This window comes from Chenopodium album, chromosome 7 (genome assembly GCF_948465745.1).
Source record: "Chenopodium album chromosome 7, dcCheAlbu1.1, whole genome shotgun sequence".
Lineage (NCBI taxonomy): Eukaryota > Viridiplantae > Streptophyta > Magnoliopsida > Caryophyllales > Amaranthaceae > Chenopodium > Chenopodium album.
Window position 1 is genome coordinate 68,770,984 of NC_137840.1, and position 16,373 is coordinate 68,787,356.

The window sequence follows — 16,373 nt, forward strand, 5'->3', positions numbered from 1 at the left end:
AGACTCAATTGACACGTTTAACATATTTAGTTTTACTCCGTAACTCTCAACGAATTAAAAAAAAAAAAAAAAAAACGGAAGAAGTAATGAAGTATGTAGTATATTAATTTTTTTTTATATATAAAATTAAAATTAAATGATAGTATACCATCTCTAGACAATACACTCTCCACTCATACAACACAAGTAGAGTACGTGTAATCACCCCATATTTTTATGATACAACCAAAATATTTATACACATCTTCCTCATTCTCTCTCTAAAAACTCTCTCTTTCTCTCTCTAAAGTACACAGTACCCTAGAGCCATTTCCCCTCCTACAAAACCCCCCCACTCTTCACACCACAGCAGTCTCTTCTACCCAAAACCCATTTCAGACATCCTTCTTTTTTTTCTCTGTAATATAAATTTTGCTTTTTTATTTTTATTTTTTTCTCCAAAAATCTTCCATTTTTTCATTTTTTTAATTTTATTGTTCAATCAAAAATCTGTTCTTTTTAATCTATCAATCAAAACTACCCAGAAAAAAAAGTTGGTTAATTTATCTTCAGTAGATGCAGAAAAAATCCATTCTTTGAAGTTTTTTGTGTTTTTTCTAGAGAGAGAAAGAGTTGAGTTTTTTTAGAGAGAGAAAGTTGCAAGAAACAGAGCAAGAGTTGAAGAAAATGGCACCAAGTTTTGATCTTTTGTGTGCAGAGGATAACTCAAGCATTTTTGATGAAGTTGATGATAATTATTTTGGAGTTGTTGACGATGATGTTTTTCAGATTTCTAACTTGCATCAACAACATGGGAATCTACGAAACTTTGATAATATTAACATTAATTATTATTATAATAACAATAATCATAATCAAGAACACAACTTTGAAGCTTTATATTCTGGGTTTTTTGTGGCAAATCATGAATGTTTGGCTTCATTGCTTGAAAATGAAAGACAACATTTTCTGGGTCTTGATTATTTGAAGAAATTAAGAAATGGGGATTTGGATTTGAGTGCTAGAAATCTGGTTATTGATTGGATTCATAAGGTGGGTATTTTTCCTTTTTCTTTTTTATTTATTCTATTTTTTTCCAGTGCTTTTTTCTTCTAATTTTTTTTAGTTTCCCAACATTTCATTATCAAACCGTTTCATCTTGTTTTCTGATTGGTTATCTTTTTCTCTTTTCTTTTAATAAAAATAAAATCGGTGGAGAAATTGGTTTCTTACATCTTTTCCGTTTGATTTTTTTTTTTGGTGGGGTTTGTAAAAATAATTAGTGGGACTAATAATAAGTTTGATTAATTACAACTTTTTAATAAAAATCTTGTTTTTATTTTTTGGTACAACTTTATGCTAAGCATGTTTGGCATTTCTTACCTTCCATGGTAAGTAATGTTCTTTTGCAAATGATGAACCACATTGTCATGTTTTTTGCCATTATTTGATTTATTATACATTGATTATCTTTAATATCGGATTATCCTCATTAATTAAAGTACTAATCACATTATTATGTTGATTTAACAGGTTCAATCCCATTACAATTTTGGGCCACTTTGTGTTTATCTGTCTGTAAACTATTTGGATCGCTTCCTTTCAGCTTATGAATTACCTGTAAGCATCTATTTAATCATCAAAGTTTAGTTACTAATTTACTAATCAAATCTAATTAATGTCATTTCAATTGCTAATCAATTTGATGTTTTTTTTTGGTATTGAAGAAGGGCAAAGCTTGGATGATGCAATTAATTGGGGTTGCTTGTTTATCTCTAGCTGCCAAAGTGGATGAAACTGATGTTCCCCTCATCTTAGATTTACAAGTGAGTCATACATACTCTTGTTATTAATCTATGACATTACTCCCTCTGCCCGATATTAATTGTCACGTTGATAGTGTAATTGGAACTATAATGCATCCGGAATTAATAGTCACATTGATATGATCTGATCCTAGGCTCCTAGCGATAACACGAATTGATAATGTGACAACTAAATCGGGACAGACGTAGTGCGCGTTGTGATTAGTAAAGGACTTGATTGTGATGACTTTTGGATACTCATATGGATTGGTAATAATAATGTGCAGGTTTGTGATAGCAAGTTTGTATTTGAAGCAAAAACAATCCAAAGAATGGAACTTTTAGTGTTGAGCACTTTGAAGTGGAGAATGCAATCAGTGACACCATTTTCATTCATAGACTATTTTCTATATAAATTGAGTGGAGATAAAATGCCACCAAAAAGTCTAATTTTTCAAGCCATCCAACTCATCCTAAGCACAATCAAAGGTATAATTAATTTTCCATCCTTAAATTTTTAAAATTTATTTTTAATTTTCAATCTTTAGTTGGTGAAATAGTAAAAAAAAAAAGATGAAGTGGGTTTGGTTTGGTTTATTGATTGGTTGAGAGAATTGAATGCAGGAATTGACTTGATGGAATTCAGACCTTCAGAAATTGCAGCAGCAGTGGCAATTTCTGTAACACAGCAAAACCAAATTGTTGAATGCACTGATAAAGCATTCTCTTTTCTTACTGATCAGGTAAAGCTACCCCTCTAACAAAAGCTGAATACTCGTATACAACATGTTTAGTCACCCAAGATCACAATCTCATCGATAACCAAACATGTTTACACACACATTGTATACAAGACCTACTACGGAAAATGAAATTGACTCGATCTCTGGTGTTTGATCAATGTTTGCAGGAGAGATTAATGAAGTGTGTTGAAATGATGCAAGAAATGAGAATGAACAATAGATCAAATGGTGCAACATCAGTGCCACAAAGTCCAATAGGGGTGCTTGATGCTTCAACATGCTTAAGCTATAAGAGTGATGATGCATCAACATCTGCTGGATCTTGTGCTAATTCTGCTCATAGTAGCCCTGCTTCAGCTCCACCACCCAAGAGAAGGAAGCTAGACAGGACATCTTAATTACAACTTTTAGATGAAAAAATTGAAAAAAAAAAAAAAAAGTTTTTTTTAATTTTTTTTTTTTTTTTTTTTTTGGGTGTGTTTATGATAATACATTTAGTACAAAGAAAATAGACAAAAAAAGAGGGAGGAGAAATTGTTTGGGAAAGTTTTAGTATAAGTGAGTTTTAATAAAAATTTTGAACAAAAAACATATAAATAATTTTGGATATGGATTGTTGTTTTGTTACCCTATCAATGGTCCGACCCAAAATTCGTACTTAAATTGAACCCCAAAAAAAAAGAAAAAAAAAAAAAGCATGGAAAGATATGGGACAAAAAACAGTTATGGTAAAAGAATAACTTTATGATTAATTAAAATAAATATTTTTTGTAATATGGACAATTATGAATTTATGATATATAAAAAAATAAAATAAAAATGTGATGGTAGTATGTCAGTGGGACTGAAATTTCTACCTGCTTTATGCGAGAATAGTGTCAGGCAGGCCTTTGTTTGACTGTGTGTCTGGAGTATGGTTTTATTCATGACTTGTTTTGGGGGGTTTAATTTTATTTTGGATTCAATCAGCCTTTCATTGGTGATAATATACTTTGAGAATGCAATTTATACGAATATAATAAAATACATCATCACATACGAAGTATATACCCGTATTTGCTTAGTATGAGCGGATAAGATGAACTATTCTACCACCATTACTTATTACTCCGTATTTAGGGCCTGTTTTGTTCAGCTTAATTTCAGTTTAATTCAGCTTTGCTCCACTCAGGACCTGTTTTGATTTACTGAGCCGAACTAAACTGAACTGATTGGAGCTGAATTGAACTGAGCTGAAATTGAGTTGAAGAGAACAGGCTCTCAGCTCTATTCAGTTCAGTTCCTAATTTTTTTCTCTTAATTCAGTCTCAATCAATTCAGTTCACTTCAGCCCCAATCAATTCAGCTCACTTACTTTCAATACATCAGAACAGGCCTAGTCGTAAGCAGATATTTTAAATTGAACAAAATTAATTTATGAGAGATTTTAAATCACCGCATCACTAGTTCTTACATACTTCTGTTTCATATTATTTGTAACGATTATACGAGTACATTTTTCTTCTCCGCTGATTTGAAACCTTTTATGAGTCAATCAGCTAAAAATAAATTCAATATACAGAGCAATACAATATGATGATGTAACACCTTATTATATTACTATTGGCAGAGTAGTTGGCGTTGGAGCGCCTCTTCCTTTATATACCCACCTTTAGTTGACCCGTTTTTTTTGGGTATTGTATACTAGAGCTTGATCGGTTGATCCTTTTAAGATATGTGTTGAGCCCACATGAAACTGACTAACCATACTCTCTTTAATGTTATTTGTACAAGTACTCTTATGTTACTAATACTCTAATAGTAACGTTTTTTTTTTTTTTTGGTAAATTACTAATAGTAATGTTATTGTTAGTCATCTAACTAAGTCCAACCACACATGACACATGTTAGTGGTGTATGTGGCTCTCCTTTCACCATTAATTATGCGTCTTAGATTTGATTGATGATGATATTTTTCTATTTAATTTATTTTGACTTGTTTTAAATAAGTTTATACTTCATATTTCATAAACAATAAAGTTGGAATAGTAAACTTTACTTAATGTCTATTCTCTTCAGCTTAATTTTAGTTCATTTTAGTGTTGTTCAGCTCAAATCAGTTCAATTCCTAATACTTTTTTCTTATAAATAATTCATTTCAATTTAGCTATAATCAGTTCAGTTCAATTTAGTTCAGTTAAGCTCAATTCAACAAATCAGAACTGACCCTTAGGGGCTGTTCACATTTACTTAATTTCAGTTCAGTTCAGTTCAATTCAGCTCCAATCAGTTCAGTTCAGCTCTTAATTTCCCTCTCTCATAAAATATTCATTTCAGCTCAATTCAGTTCCAATCAGTTTAGTTCAGCTCCAATCAGTTCAGTTCAGCTCAGTTCAGTAAATGTGAACAGACCCTTAGTATATAACTTTAATTAATAAGTTTTTGACTAAATGTATTGTGATGAATCATTTAGTTAGATTATGTTCGTATTTAAAATAACATTTAGATAAAGTAATTTAATTAGATTTCTAATTACTTGTACTATGATTTAATTATAGATCATTTAGTCAGATTCAATTAGGGTCTATTATGCGCTGATTAATTTACCACAATAAAAGCAAACAATATCATATTAGTTATTCCGCATATTGACTAACTTCTAGAGCGAGTCGGAACAATTTTATTCAACGTCAATATCGAATTTTCTTGTTCCTTGTATGATTTAGGTTTGAGCTAGATTATCTAATAAGTTAACCAATTAAGATTGAATCAACTTTGTCTAAATTAGGATTATTAAATTGTAGCTTACCATCTAAACACTTTTTTTATGATAGAATTAATGCCTTGCTTTTGAAAACTTATAACCTACTCTACAACATGCTATGTCATTTGAACAATTAAGTAACGTTAATGTCAATGTATAGTTGTATTAAAGGTATCCTAGGTGTAGTAATTACCATAACCAAAGAAATCTCTAAGGTGAATAGGTGATAGATAACATCTTGTAATTTAGTGTGTTATTTTTCTAGTGGAAATTTCCTAAATATTTTTTTAATTAAGCTTATCATACTTTATTTTAAAAATCTACTATGGAATGGTCTATAGAAATGTCTTGAGTTATCAAAAGTTATGCATTGGATAAAGAAGGAAGTGAGAGAATATAACTTTTTAAGATGCTTTAATTAATTTCATGTATTTTTTCTTAAATGTTATCGAAATGATGTGATAATATTTACTCAATTCATTCACTAAAATCTAGTTCTATTTTCTTTAATTAAGCAAGTTTGATGAAAATGGAGAAAAAATCACATTATGACATTGAGGTCAATAGATTTTCTCTTTTACTAACAAAATAAATAAAAAAATTGTAATTAGATCGAGTTTTTCAACTTAAATAATCATCAAGGTTCAAAATTAAGTTTTCATTCAACAATAATCAATTATAACCAACATTATTTATTAGTAAAAATTAGTTTTGATCTTTTGATAATTGAAAATCAGTAATTACATAAGAATTTCAAATTGGACCAAGAATAATAAGCTAAATTAAGGGTATGTTCTCTTACGTTGAAATTCAGTTCAATTCAGCTCAGTTCAGCTCAGCTCCTAATTTCCTTCTCATATAAAATAGTTCAGTTCAGTTCAGCTGAATTCAGTCAATGAGAACAGGTCCTAAGACTTTTCATTAGTAAAAATCAATTCAAAAGTGAAAAACATGAGGAATCTAAAATTAATTTAAATTAATGAATTAGATCATATTTACACTAATTTAAACCTTAGATCCATTTATTGATCCAAATGCCTTAGCTTTTCACTGTATATATTTTAATTTAAAATTTTCAATTAATTATATCTTTATAAGTAAGAACAAAAGTAGCATCAACAACTAAGCATTCCTAGAAGAAGCTAAGAAATGAGTGCAAATAGATGGGGTTGGTACTAACAAAATCAATAGATTCTTGATAGATGTACAATTTCAGATGTATTTTTTGAATTGTGAATGCCTAACACGTACATTTTCCTTTCATGTGCGCGCCAGCGGGAAATTAAGGCGCCAGGATTTTAACATAAAGTTTGCCTAATATGAAATATCTATATATATATTTTTTTTAATTTTATTATTATTATTATTTTTTTTTTTTGGGTATGCATCACATGTGATCGCTTGTAAAAAAAAAAAAAAAAACCCTATAACACTAATCGAGTAATCTCTGTGATTTTAATTGAGTAATTTTTGTAACACTGATATAATAACCTCTTTAATACTAACCACGATGACCGTATGACCAGCCACATATAAAAATGTGTAAAGCAGTATACAGTACTGTAAAAAAACAATTAATAATAATACTAATAATATAAAATAATTAAAATAAAAAAGGACAATTATCTTAGAAAGGCAGAGGAGTAAAGGACCATAAGTTTAAATATATGTCAGTATAACCTGTTATAATGTGGGCACAATCAAACCACTACACATTTATGTCTCTCACTCAACATGTCAATTTTATACTTTTCTTTCTCTAAATTATCTTTCTTGTCTTAATTCGTTTTCTGTTTTTTTTTTTTTTTTGAAACCAATTCGTTTTCTTTATTGTTTAGGAATTTTTTTTATTATTTGAATACGTATATAGGAGTATTTTGTCTAATAGGCTTTGTCTCTTTGATCTGGTATGTAAAAAAAAAAAACACACACACACACAAAAACGGCTACATATTTTGTTTCTTATAATACAAAGTTTCATATGTGGCTGGCCACACGGTGTGGCCAGCCATAATTTTTTTTTATTTTTTAAAAATTCTTTCTCTCTCCTCTTTATTCTCTTTCTCTCTCCTCTCTCCTCTATCCTCTCTATTCTCTTTCTCTCTCCTCTTTTCTTCTTCTTCAAGCCAGAACATTCATATCATTTTCTCAGAAAACGTAACACAAATTTCGCAATCGTCATCAATAATCGTCTTCATGGTTCGTTCGTCGGTGATTCGTTCATCGGAAGTAGTGGTTTCACTGGGAGGGTAGTGGTGGTTTGGTGACTCCGTCGTCGGAAAACAAGTTCAAAGTTTTTAAGGCCAAATTCGGCCATGAAAACTCTAGATCTAGAATTTTCATGGTCGAATTTGGCCTTTTTAACCATATTTGAAGTGATATTCGAAACCATTGTTAACATTTTAAGGTATTTGTTTGATTTGATTTTTTTTTTTTAATGGTTTGGTTGGATCGGGGTTTGTTTGTGGGTTAGGGGCTAGTGGCAAGGCGTTTAGGTTGGTAGGTAGTGGTTCGTTGGTGGTAGTTTTTTGTTGGTGGTGGATAAGGGGTTACTAGATCCGAGGTTACTAGGTGGTCCGGTTAGGGGTTACTAGGTCGTCGGTCAGGGGTTACTAGGTCGGGGGTTACTAGGTCGGTTAGGGGTTACTAGGTCGGTGGCCAGGGGTTACCTGGGGTTACTAGGTCGGGGGTTACTAGGTCGGTTAGGGGTTACTTGGGGTTACTAGGTTGGGGGTTACTAGGTCGGTTAGGGGTTCCTAGGGGTTACTAGGTCGGTTAGGGGTTCCTAGGGGTTACTAGGTCGGGGGTTACCAGGTCGGTTAGGGGTTACTAGGTCGAGGGTTACCAGGTCGGTTAGGGGTTACTTGGGGTTACTAGGTCGGGGGTTACCAGGTCGGTTAGGGGTTACTAGGTCAGGGGTTACTAGCTTAGGTCAGTCAGGGTTACTTGGTCAAGGGTTACTAAGTCAGTCAGGGGTTACTTTTATCTTGGGTTACTTTATCATTTGCTGATTTGACAACCTACCGCATGGTGCGGCCAGCCGCACCAGAAACCCACTGTACATGAGTTTGCTTTATGTAGTGCTTAGAAAAGGGGAAAGGATAAAAGATGTCATCGAACCATAAAATTCAACACCAAAGTTAGAAGAAAATTCTTTTTAGGGTAATCATCATAATTGTATCATCATGATAAACATTGATAGCTAACTATTGAATTTCTATAGCCACACAATTGTATAATTTTATAAAAAAATCTAAAAGATAACGAAAAAAAATCTAGAAAGATAATGGAAACAAAATTTTTAAATTTTATTTTATTTTATTTGATTTAGCATAGGTCTAATATTAATTTTAAGAAAATGTCATAGTTTCTAGTTCCTATTTTAGTTTGTCATTGTTTTGTCTTCTTTCTTTGATGAATGCAAATCCACCTAATTATCTACCTTTGGCTCAACATACTAAAACAAAATTCCTACTCATTAATCACACTTTTTAATGTTTTTGAAAGGTCAACGTTGACACCTTTGGCGATACTAAGGGAGAGAGCACATGTTTTGCTTTTACATTCCTTTTGTGTTACAAAAATTTTATACAAGTAAAATTTAATTATTCTAATATCTTAAGTAAAACTCTTAATAGTGTGAATGTGTGATTGTACAATATTTCAAAATTTAAGCCTATAATATGAGTATATACTTCATAATAAAATTGTGCCAAGCCTTAGTTGGTTTACATATTTTTAATAAAATAGCACAATACTTTGATTAGAGTGCAATTTTTATGGTTTGAATAATTTAGGGCATGCCGAAAGAATTTAAATTATTTTTTAAAGTCAACTTTATTAGTTAAATTCTCATATATGGAGCATATGAATATGATTAATTTAGGGTCTGTTCTCATTGACTGAACTCAACTGAACTGAACTGAATTTCAACGTATGAGAACATGCCCTAATCCTATTCAACTTTAAGTATCATTTTGTGCTCAAGTAAAGGTTAATGGTTTCATGCATAATAAAGTTTGACTTAATGTAAATGGTCTTATAATGTCTATGTATCGATGTGTCCTTATTGTGGCAGGGGTTGGAGTGTAATAAGATTGATCAAATTATCATAATCTATATAAACAGTTTGTAACTCCAACCAATAACAATTGTTGATACTTCAAGAGATATAATTTTCTATGTATTAATTTGATAGAGAATATCCATAGAATATTCTCATCCTAGGTTTAGGATATATTTTGTATAAGATTATCTTTGATATCTGTACATATCTTATAGTTACCTAATATGATTAGGTTTCTCATTGTAACCCTATAAATATTGATCAATGGAAATCACTCTAATCAAGGAGTTTATATTGTCTGACATAATTAAATGATTAATGGGAAATCGATCTAACAAAATAAGGTTTTAATCCAAGGATCGCTATTTCAATAAATAAATGCAAAGTTCTTTATAAATGTAATTGTCATTAGGTACTATGATTGCAAGTCAATTCAATATATACGGAGTATTATTTTTTAAAATAGCCACACTATGTTGAATTTGATTTATCCATATTTTTTTTTCATTTGTTTAATGTAATACATTGGATTATGAGTTATAATGGCATTTTAAGAAATTAAAATCAAATAAGAAGAATGATTTGAAAGTTGAAACACTAACATAGTATTCCGTACTTCATATATGTTATCACATAGTCTCCTAAAAATCATAACTCAGTTCTCATAAATAAAACTCTTAATTTTCAGAGTGATAATTTTTACTTTGAAATACATCTCTTCCCCCACTAAAAAAATAAATTGTTTATTTATTTATTTTTTTAAAAAAAAAATAGAAAAAAAGTCTTAAAGCCCGTTACAATGTAGATCATGTCAAGTAGTGAAAACAAAATAACAGCAAAGGTTTGTAATTGTACTTCTTTAATCATCAAAGTCACAGCCAATTTTAACAATAGAAAAACGCCACTAAGTCACCAACGGATTGTTTTCGAGTTAGTATATCATTAGAAAATTGAGATTAACAAAGCAATTATACAGTGTATTAGTGAAAGATACCCTTAATTAGTTAATTTGATTATTGAAAAACAGAGTACTGAAACAGAATTGTACGGTTTTCGCTACTTACAAGAAGCCAAATGGCTAAAAATGTACGTAAATTGTAAATATACATATATAATTTGTATATATATATATATATATTTTTGAAACTATAAACTACCCATGCTTTGGAACCTAAATTACAGAAAATACATTAACAATTATTATACTACTTCCGTTAAATGTTACGTGCAACTTTGGAATATTTTATATCTCACAAAAAATACTCCAAAGTTGCCATAACATTTAACGGAGGTAGTATGTAAAAGGAGGGTTGCATTATTATTAGAATTTCCATATATACATAAGTTTAATTTGTCGGCATAAATGTTTGCTTTGTTGTCTTGGTACTATTAAAACTGTAATATAAACTACTTATAGTAATTCATTTATCATGGAATTTGGTTTAGTTGGTGGTAGTACTGTTAGGTTAGAGACTAACAATTTATCAATGCAAGCATCAATTTCAAGATTACAAAATACTACGTATATAATGATCATCATTTTCTTGAATCATGAATTTTATGTATATATTTAAGAATTCTTTAACTCATAATTATACGAGCTTAGATGATTTGAGGTTCATTAATTAGAACAATAGATTAAGGTGCCATGTTAGTCTATTTGGTTGGCTCGAATTTGGCTAGTTAGCTAACTGTTAATTGGGTTGATGTACAATGAGTCGCCACTACTTTTGTAAAGGCTTATACATTGTTACGCAAATAAATTGTTGTACATTATTTCATGTATTATTGATTTGAGGATATATTGCTCAAATCAAATTCTTCAGTGCAGTGTATTCCTAATAAGTACGCGAGCCATACCAAAGCACAAACTTGATGCTTAATTGCTTAGGCTTGTGTTGCTTATAATGAAGTGTGCTTATTTATATATAGATCAATCATAATTAACCTGCCAACTACACTTAAAACATTTCAACAATAGGCTACATAGCATGCTTTACTAATTGTATTGTTGAGATATGATTCAATTTGTAGGCCATCCAATATTTATGAGCTAAGGTAAAGTAACAAAATTCATTTGATAAGTCTAGAAAGAAAAAGGGTTATTTCTCATAATCAGTGAAGAAAATCTAGGAAAACAAGATAATTAGGCATGCATATGCAATCCGAAATGATTTTATGTTTCAATTTTCCAACAAAGAACCAAAGATTCCTTATTTTTTTTCAACTTTAATGGACCTAAATCAAAATGACTTAGCTAGCTAGTCATGAAAGTAAGAACCACCACAAAAAGTTACAATTTGATAAAAATGAAACATTGATTTGATTGACCTTTAATACTTTTTTTACGAGGTTAATCTGGTTATAGCTATAGTGTTAGATTCGGCTAGATTAAGTAAAAACAAGTCACTACTAGTATAATAAAGTTATAAACTAGCTGAGAGTGAGGGATAGCTCAAGTGGTTAAAGCTTCCATTCCGATTCCAAGAGGTCTTGGGTTCGATTTTCACCCCACCCTTGTGGCTCTCTAAGAAATTTATAAATTAGCTAGTAATGACTTGGCTAGTCTATTGAAAAGTAATTTATCAATTCCGACTAAGCTATCTGATACAAATTGGGCATAATCCAATTTTTAGTACAATTCAGCTAGGTTCAAAAATGATAATTCAGGTCGGATTAGTTTTGTCACATCTAGACGTAACTAGTATTATAATACAACTTTACAAGTAGGAATATGACCCTTTTACCCTACCATGATCAATAAATTTGATGCTTATGGTAGAAGTCATAACTTCATTCATTGAGTATAAATGAAGGTAAGATCCAAATGAGCATATAGTAAGTCTACGAGGAGGCATGTTAAATGATGAAAATAATGGACATGGTGCCACTTAAAAAGGAAATACAAGGGATAATATTAACAAATTGAATAATAAAATTTTAATTTACGACTAAAAGGGGAAAGGGATACTTCTATATAACAAAGAAACAATTTGCTAAAAATCTTAGATTCTATGAAATAAAGTTCAGGAAACACGTGCATAGTAGCTGATGACAAGAAAATTATTTAAAATATTAGCAGTTTACCAACATTTCGCGGGAAAGTTGAAATTTTGTTAGGATTCCCTCTTTTTTTCATGATTTTTGGAATTAAATATTTTGTGAATCAACAACTTTGCAATTAATTATATTTAGTACTACGTACATACGTACTAATAAAAAATTAAAAATTAGTTTTATAAGAAACGAACATTATTTGGATGATTATTGAGATTTCTATGTAGTTGATTACACCGTATAGCCACTGTAACACTAACTGAATGAATAACCTCATTGTGGCTGGCCACCTATAAATTTAGTATTACGATATATTGTTATATCTATAAACTAATTATTTTTAAAGATTTATAATCAAATGATATTGACATTATATCAATGGATCGAAGTAATATATAACAATTGGCCAAATTAGAATAAATAATTTAAACAATCTTGGCTGAATTTTATGTTTTAAATTACATTTTACTTAGGTTTAATAATTTGCATTGTTGATACCATATGGTGATTAATTAATGATGATTTTTCCGTTCTTTAAAAAAATAGAATATGTAACAAACACAAATAATAATCTGGGTAGTATATATAGTTTTAATGTTTCATTATTTAGAGCTAGTATTTGAGGTTGAACCGTTGACATCTTGATTATAGTACTTGTGATTTTAATTTAAATTTGTATCTTTATCAATCTTTTTAAAAGATAGAATATCTTTATGAATTTTTTTTGGAGGGAATCAAGGTCCACTCCCTCCAAAAAATGTCCTACCATTGGCTGTAAAAACACCAACCTTGAGCAAGACTCTTTTAAAAAAAATTCAGGAAAGAAGAAAGTCCAATTGATTCAGATTAGTGTCACGAGTCTACTTATTAGCCAATTCAGTTAGTATACAAGGACAAGCTAGGCCCTTAGAAGTCGAGAGAAAGGGTAAGAAAATCTTCATCCCTAGAAAGCCCTTTGTTAGATTTGATCCTACTATGCTACTAGTACAATTTTATGATAGTTTATTTTTTTGGTGTTTAGAGAGCCACAAGGGCGGGTGATGAAAATCGATTCCAAGATCACCTAGAACCGGGAGTGGAGCTTTATCCCTCATTCACTATGATTCTATCATTGTGAAATACTACATCCATTTCATATTATTTGCAACGATTAGACATTTTTGCTCTCTACTTTACGTCAAATCGTTGCAAATAATATGAAACGGAGGTAGTACAAATCTTTGTACGGAGTATTAGGCCAAATCTAGGTCGATAAACCTGAATTATTTTAAAAGCTCACCCATAGGGCCATAGGTCATAGATCCTATCTTTAGCACAAAGCCACAAAGTGTACATGATGTTTTTTTCCATAGAAACATTGGCGCGCCAATAATGAAAGTAAATAATATTTTACCTTAGGAATCAAATAAGCTTTATATAAGAAAAAAGACATAAATCATGCAAGTAGAAAAAAACAAGTAAAAAGAATGATGCCGTGATCTAAAGGCAACTAACTAGCCTAACAAATTAAAGTTATAAAGAATCCTAGACACCAACTACGTCACCAAAACAGGCAAATTATATATGTATACCATGATGCAATATAATCTCAAGTTTAATAATCAATTCAGATCACCAGCAATGCAACAGTACAACGGCTAAGTTCTTCCGATTGCCACGGGATCGCTCTCGGTCGGATTCCGATCACATGGACACATGGTAGACTGGTAGTGGTTTAGAGGACTAGTTTTATGGTACATGGGCAATGGGTATGGGGGTGTAAAGTGTAAATAATTTTGTCTTGGATCATGTATGATTAAAGTTCTCCAGCTAGTTTGTGTCGTGTACAAGTTCAGTGTAACAAACTGATGATATAAGATGGAGATGAGCATTAGATGAGACAGGATGTCCCCCGTACGTAACGAAAGTTTTTTGATTTGGAATTGACATAAATAATACTCCATTACTCCGTAATAAGTTGCAATTGCAAGGATATGTTACGTTACTTAGACACCGTTACAAATGTTTGGGTATATACTCGTATGGTACGTACTCGTATACAATTGTTACATATATATGCACATGGATAACATTTTCGTGAAAAGAAAAAAAAAATGATTCTATAACACTTTTGTGTGTACGTATTTTGATTTGATATCTCACATGCTTGTATATTGTTAGTTTGTCAAATTTAGCTCAAAGTAAACTTATATACTACTATTAAAGTTAAAATCAAATGTGAGCATATATCGTGTACACCCTATATGGCGTTGGATTAAAATGGAAGGGTTGAACAAGAAATTTTATAGGAAAAACCGACGTGTATTAAGTTTGGACTAACATTGAAAAAGAAGAAAGAGAATAGCCAACATTGACAACATGTTATTGTACAAATTTGATAGACTACTTCATTGATCTATTTCCCAATTAACTTTACGAGTATTAACAATAAACCGAAATTGCATTCATGTGGTTTGACTTTTTGCCAATGTTGACTTAATTAAATTAGCCTCATTATGAGTATTACTTTATCAATATTTATAGCACTTGGATATAACCATAAAATTCATCATAGATTTCTAATAGAAAATGATCATTGATGCCACTATAATTAAATACTTATTTATTAGATTAACCCGCCAACAAACGTCTATAAATTTAGATGAAACTAAAATTTAAAAGTTTTAAATTTGAGTACCCGCCTGCAATCGAATGAGTAACGCGGCAACCACACAAATATTGCTGTTGTACATGTGTGTTACTCAACATAAATCGGATCAAATAAATACCACAATTTATTATATTAAACATTTACTTTTGTTTTGATTTTCAGGAGTTGTCTCTATAAAAAAAAAAAAAATGATTTAATTTATTTTTTATAAGTTTATGCACATGATTTTTATAGCTTATCATTCTTTTGCCATCACGATTTAGAGAAGAAGATCCGATCGTCTGATAACGGTGGCTAATTATCAATGATCGAATTAATTAACCAAATAAAGCAATTATATTAGTATTTAATTATTTATATAATATAATTAGGTAGGTGTTACACAAGACAAAAGAGAAACTATGCTTGAAAAACAAGACAATGAGAGAAAGAGAATCCAAAGATGAAAGTTTAGGGAAATAGCAACGTATACATACAAATATATAGTTCTATATTATGTGTAACGCTTTGGATTCCTATGTATCACATGTTTATATGACTTTGTTAGTTGCAAACTTGCAATTTCATAGGTTATCATGAGATGAGATGTGCCTTAATAACACAAAAAACATGCAACCGAGTGAGCGATCTAAAATTTACAATAATGTTTGTCTAGGATCATGCAACCGAGTGATATTTGTGTAATCAGTCTATTCAAGTACCACATTTATTTGTTTTTGATTGAATAATATATAAATTGATATCAGACTTCAACCATCATCTTAACCTTTTAGTTGCGATCAATTTTATTCGATTTTTCCATACCTGTTAATATAATAAATCCGTAATTTACGAAAATTATGTAAAGTATCAGGGAGTGTAAGAAAAAAAAGAGGAGAGAAAATAAAATTGTAAGTTGGTGTTAAATTTTTATTTTAAAAAAAAAATTTTAATTCGATTTTTATGTATTTTGTTAAATTTATATGTAGATGTAATATTTACTCATATATATTTTTATTTATATCATTGAAATATTTTTCCATAAACAAATTCTTCCTATTTGAATAAAAAATTAAAAAAATAAAATAAAAATCACAATACACATGATTATATTTGAACTTTAAATGCTTATATATTGCCACAAGCTGCAATGAATTGGTGAATTTAGTTGGCCCATCAAGTAGGTTTCTTTCTCAAATGTGGTGCAACAATTTTTCATGTCCTCGTGCTAATGGGCCGATTCAAATTAAATAACGAACTAATAACCCATAACTAGGGTCGTAGAGATGTAAATGGGTTTGGTATACAAATTTGATAGTAAATGAACCTTGAATGATGCATGAAGAATCCA

General features: G+C 30.4%; 1 protein-coding gene across 2 annotated transcripts; it reads left to right on the forward strand.

Moving 5' to 3' along the window:
* The first annotated feature begins 227 nt into the window (after positions 1 to 227).
* LOC145638222 (cyclin-D4-1-like) lies at positions 228 to 3,474 on the forward strand. Of its 2 annotated transcripts, none has more exons than XM_081689189.1 (6): positions 228 to 1,032; positions 1,513 to 1,599; positions 1,710 to 1,805; positions 2,072 to 2,273; positions 2,409 to 2,527; positions 2,695 to 3,474. In XM_081689189.1, the coding sequence occupies exons 1-6, from the start codon at positions 667 to 669 to the stop codon at positions 2,923 to 2,925; spliced, it is 1,101 nt and encodes a 366-aa protein (XP_081545315.1). In that variant the 5' UTR covers positions 228 to 666; the 3' UTR covers positions 2,926 to 3,474. The 2 variants fall into 2 exon arrangements, with proteins under 2 accessions (XP_081545315.1, XP_081545314.1); XM_081689188.1 differs by having other exon boundaries at positions 231 to 1,032; positions 1,707 to 1,805; positions 2,695 to 3,472.
* The last annotated feature ends 12,899 nt before the right edge of the window (positions 3,475 to 16,373 follow it).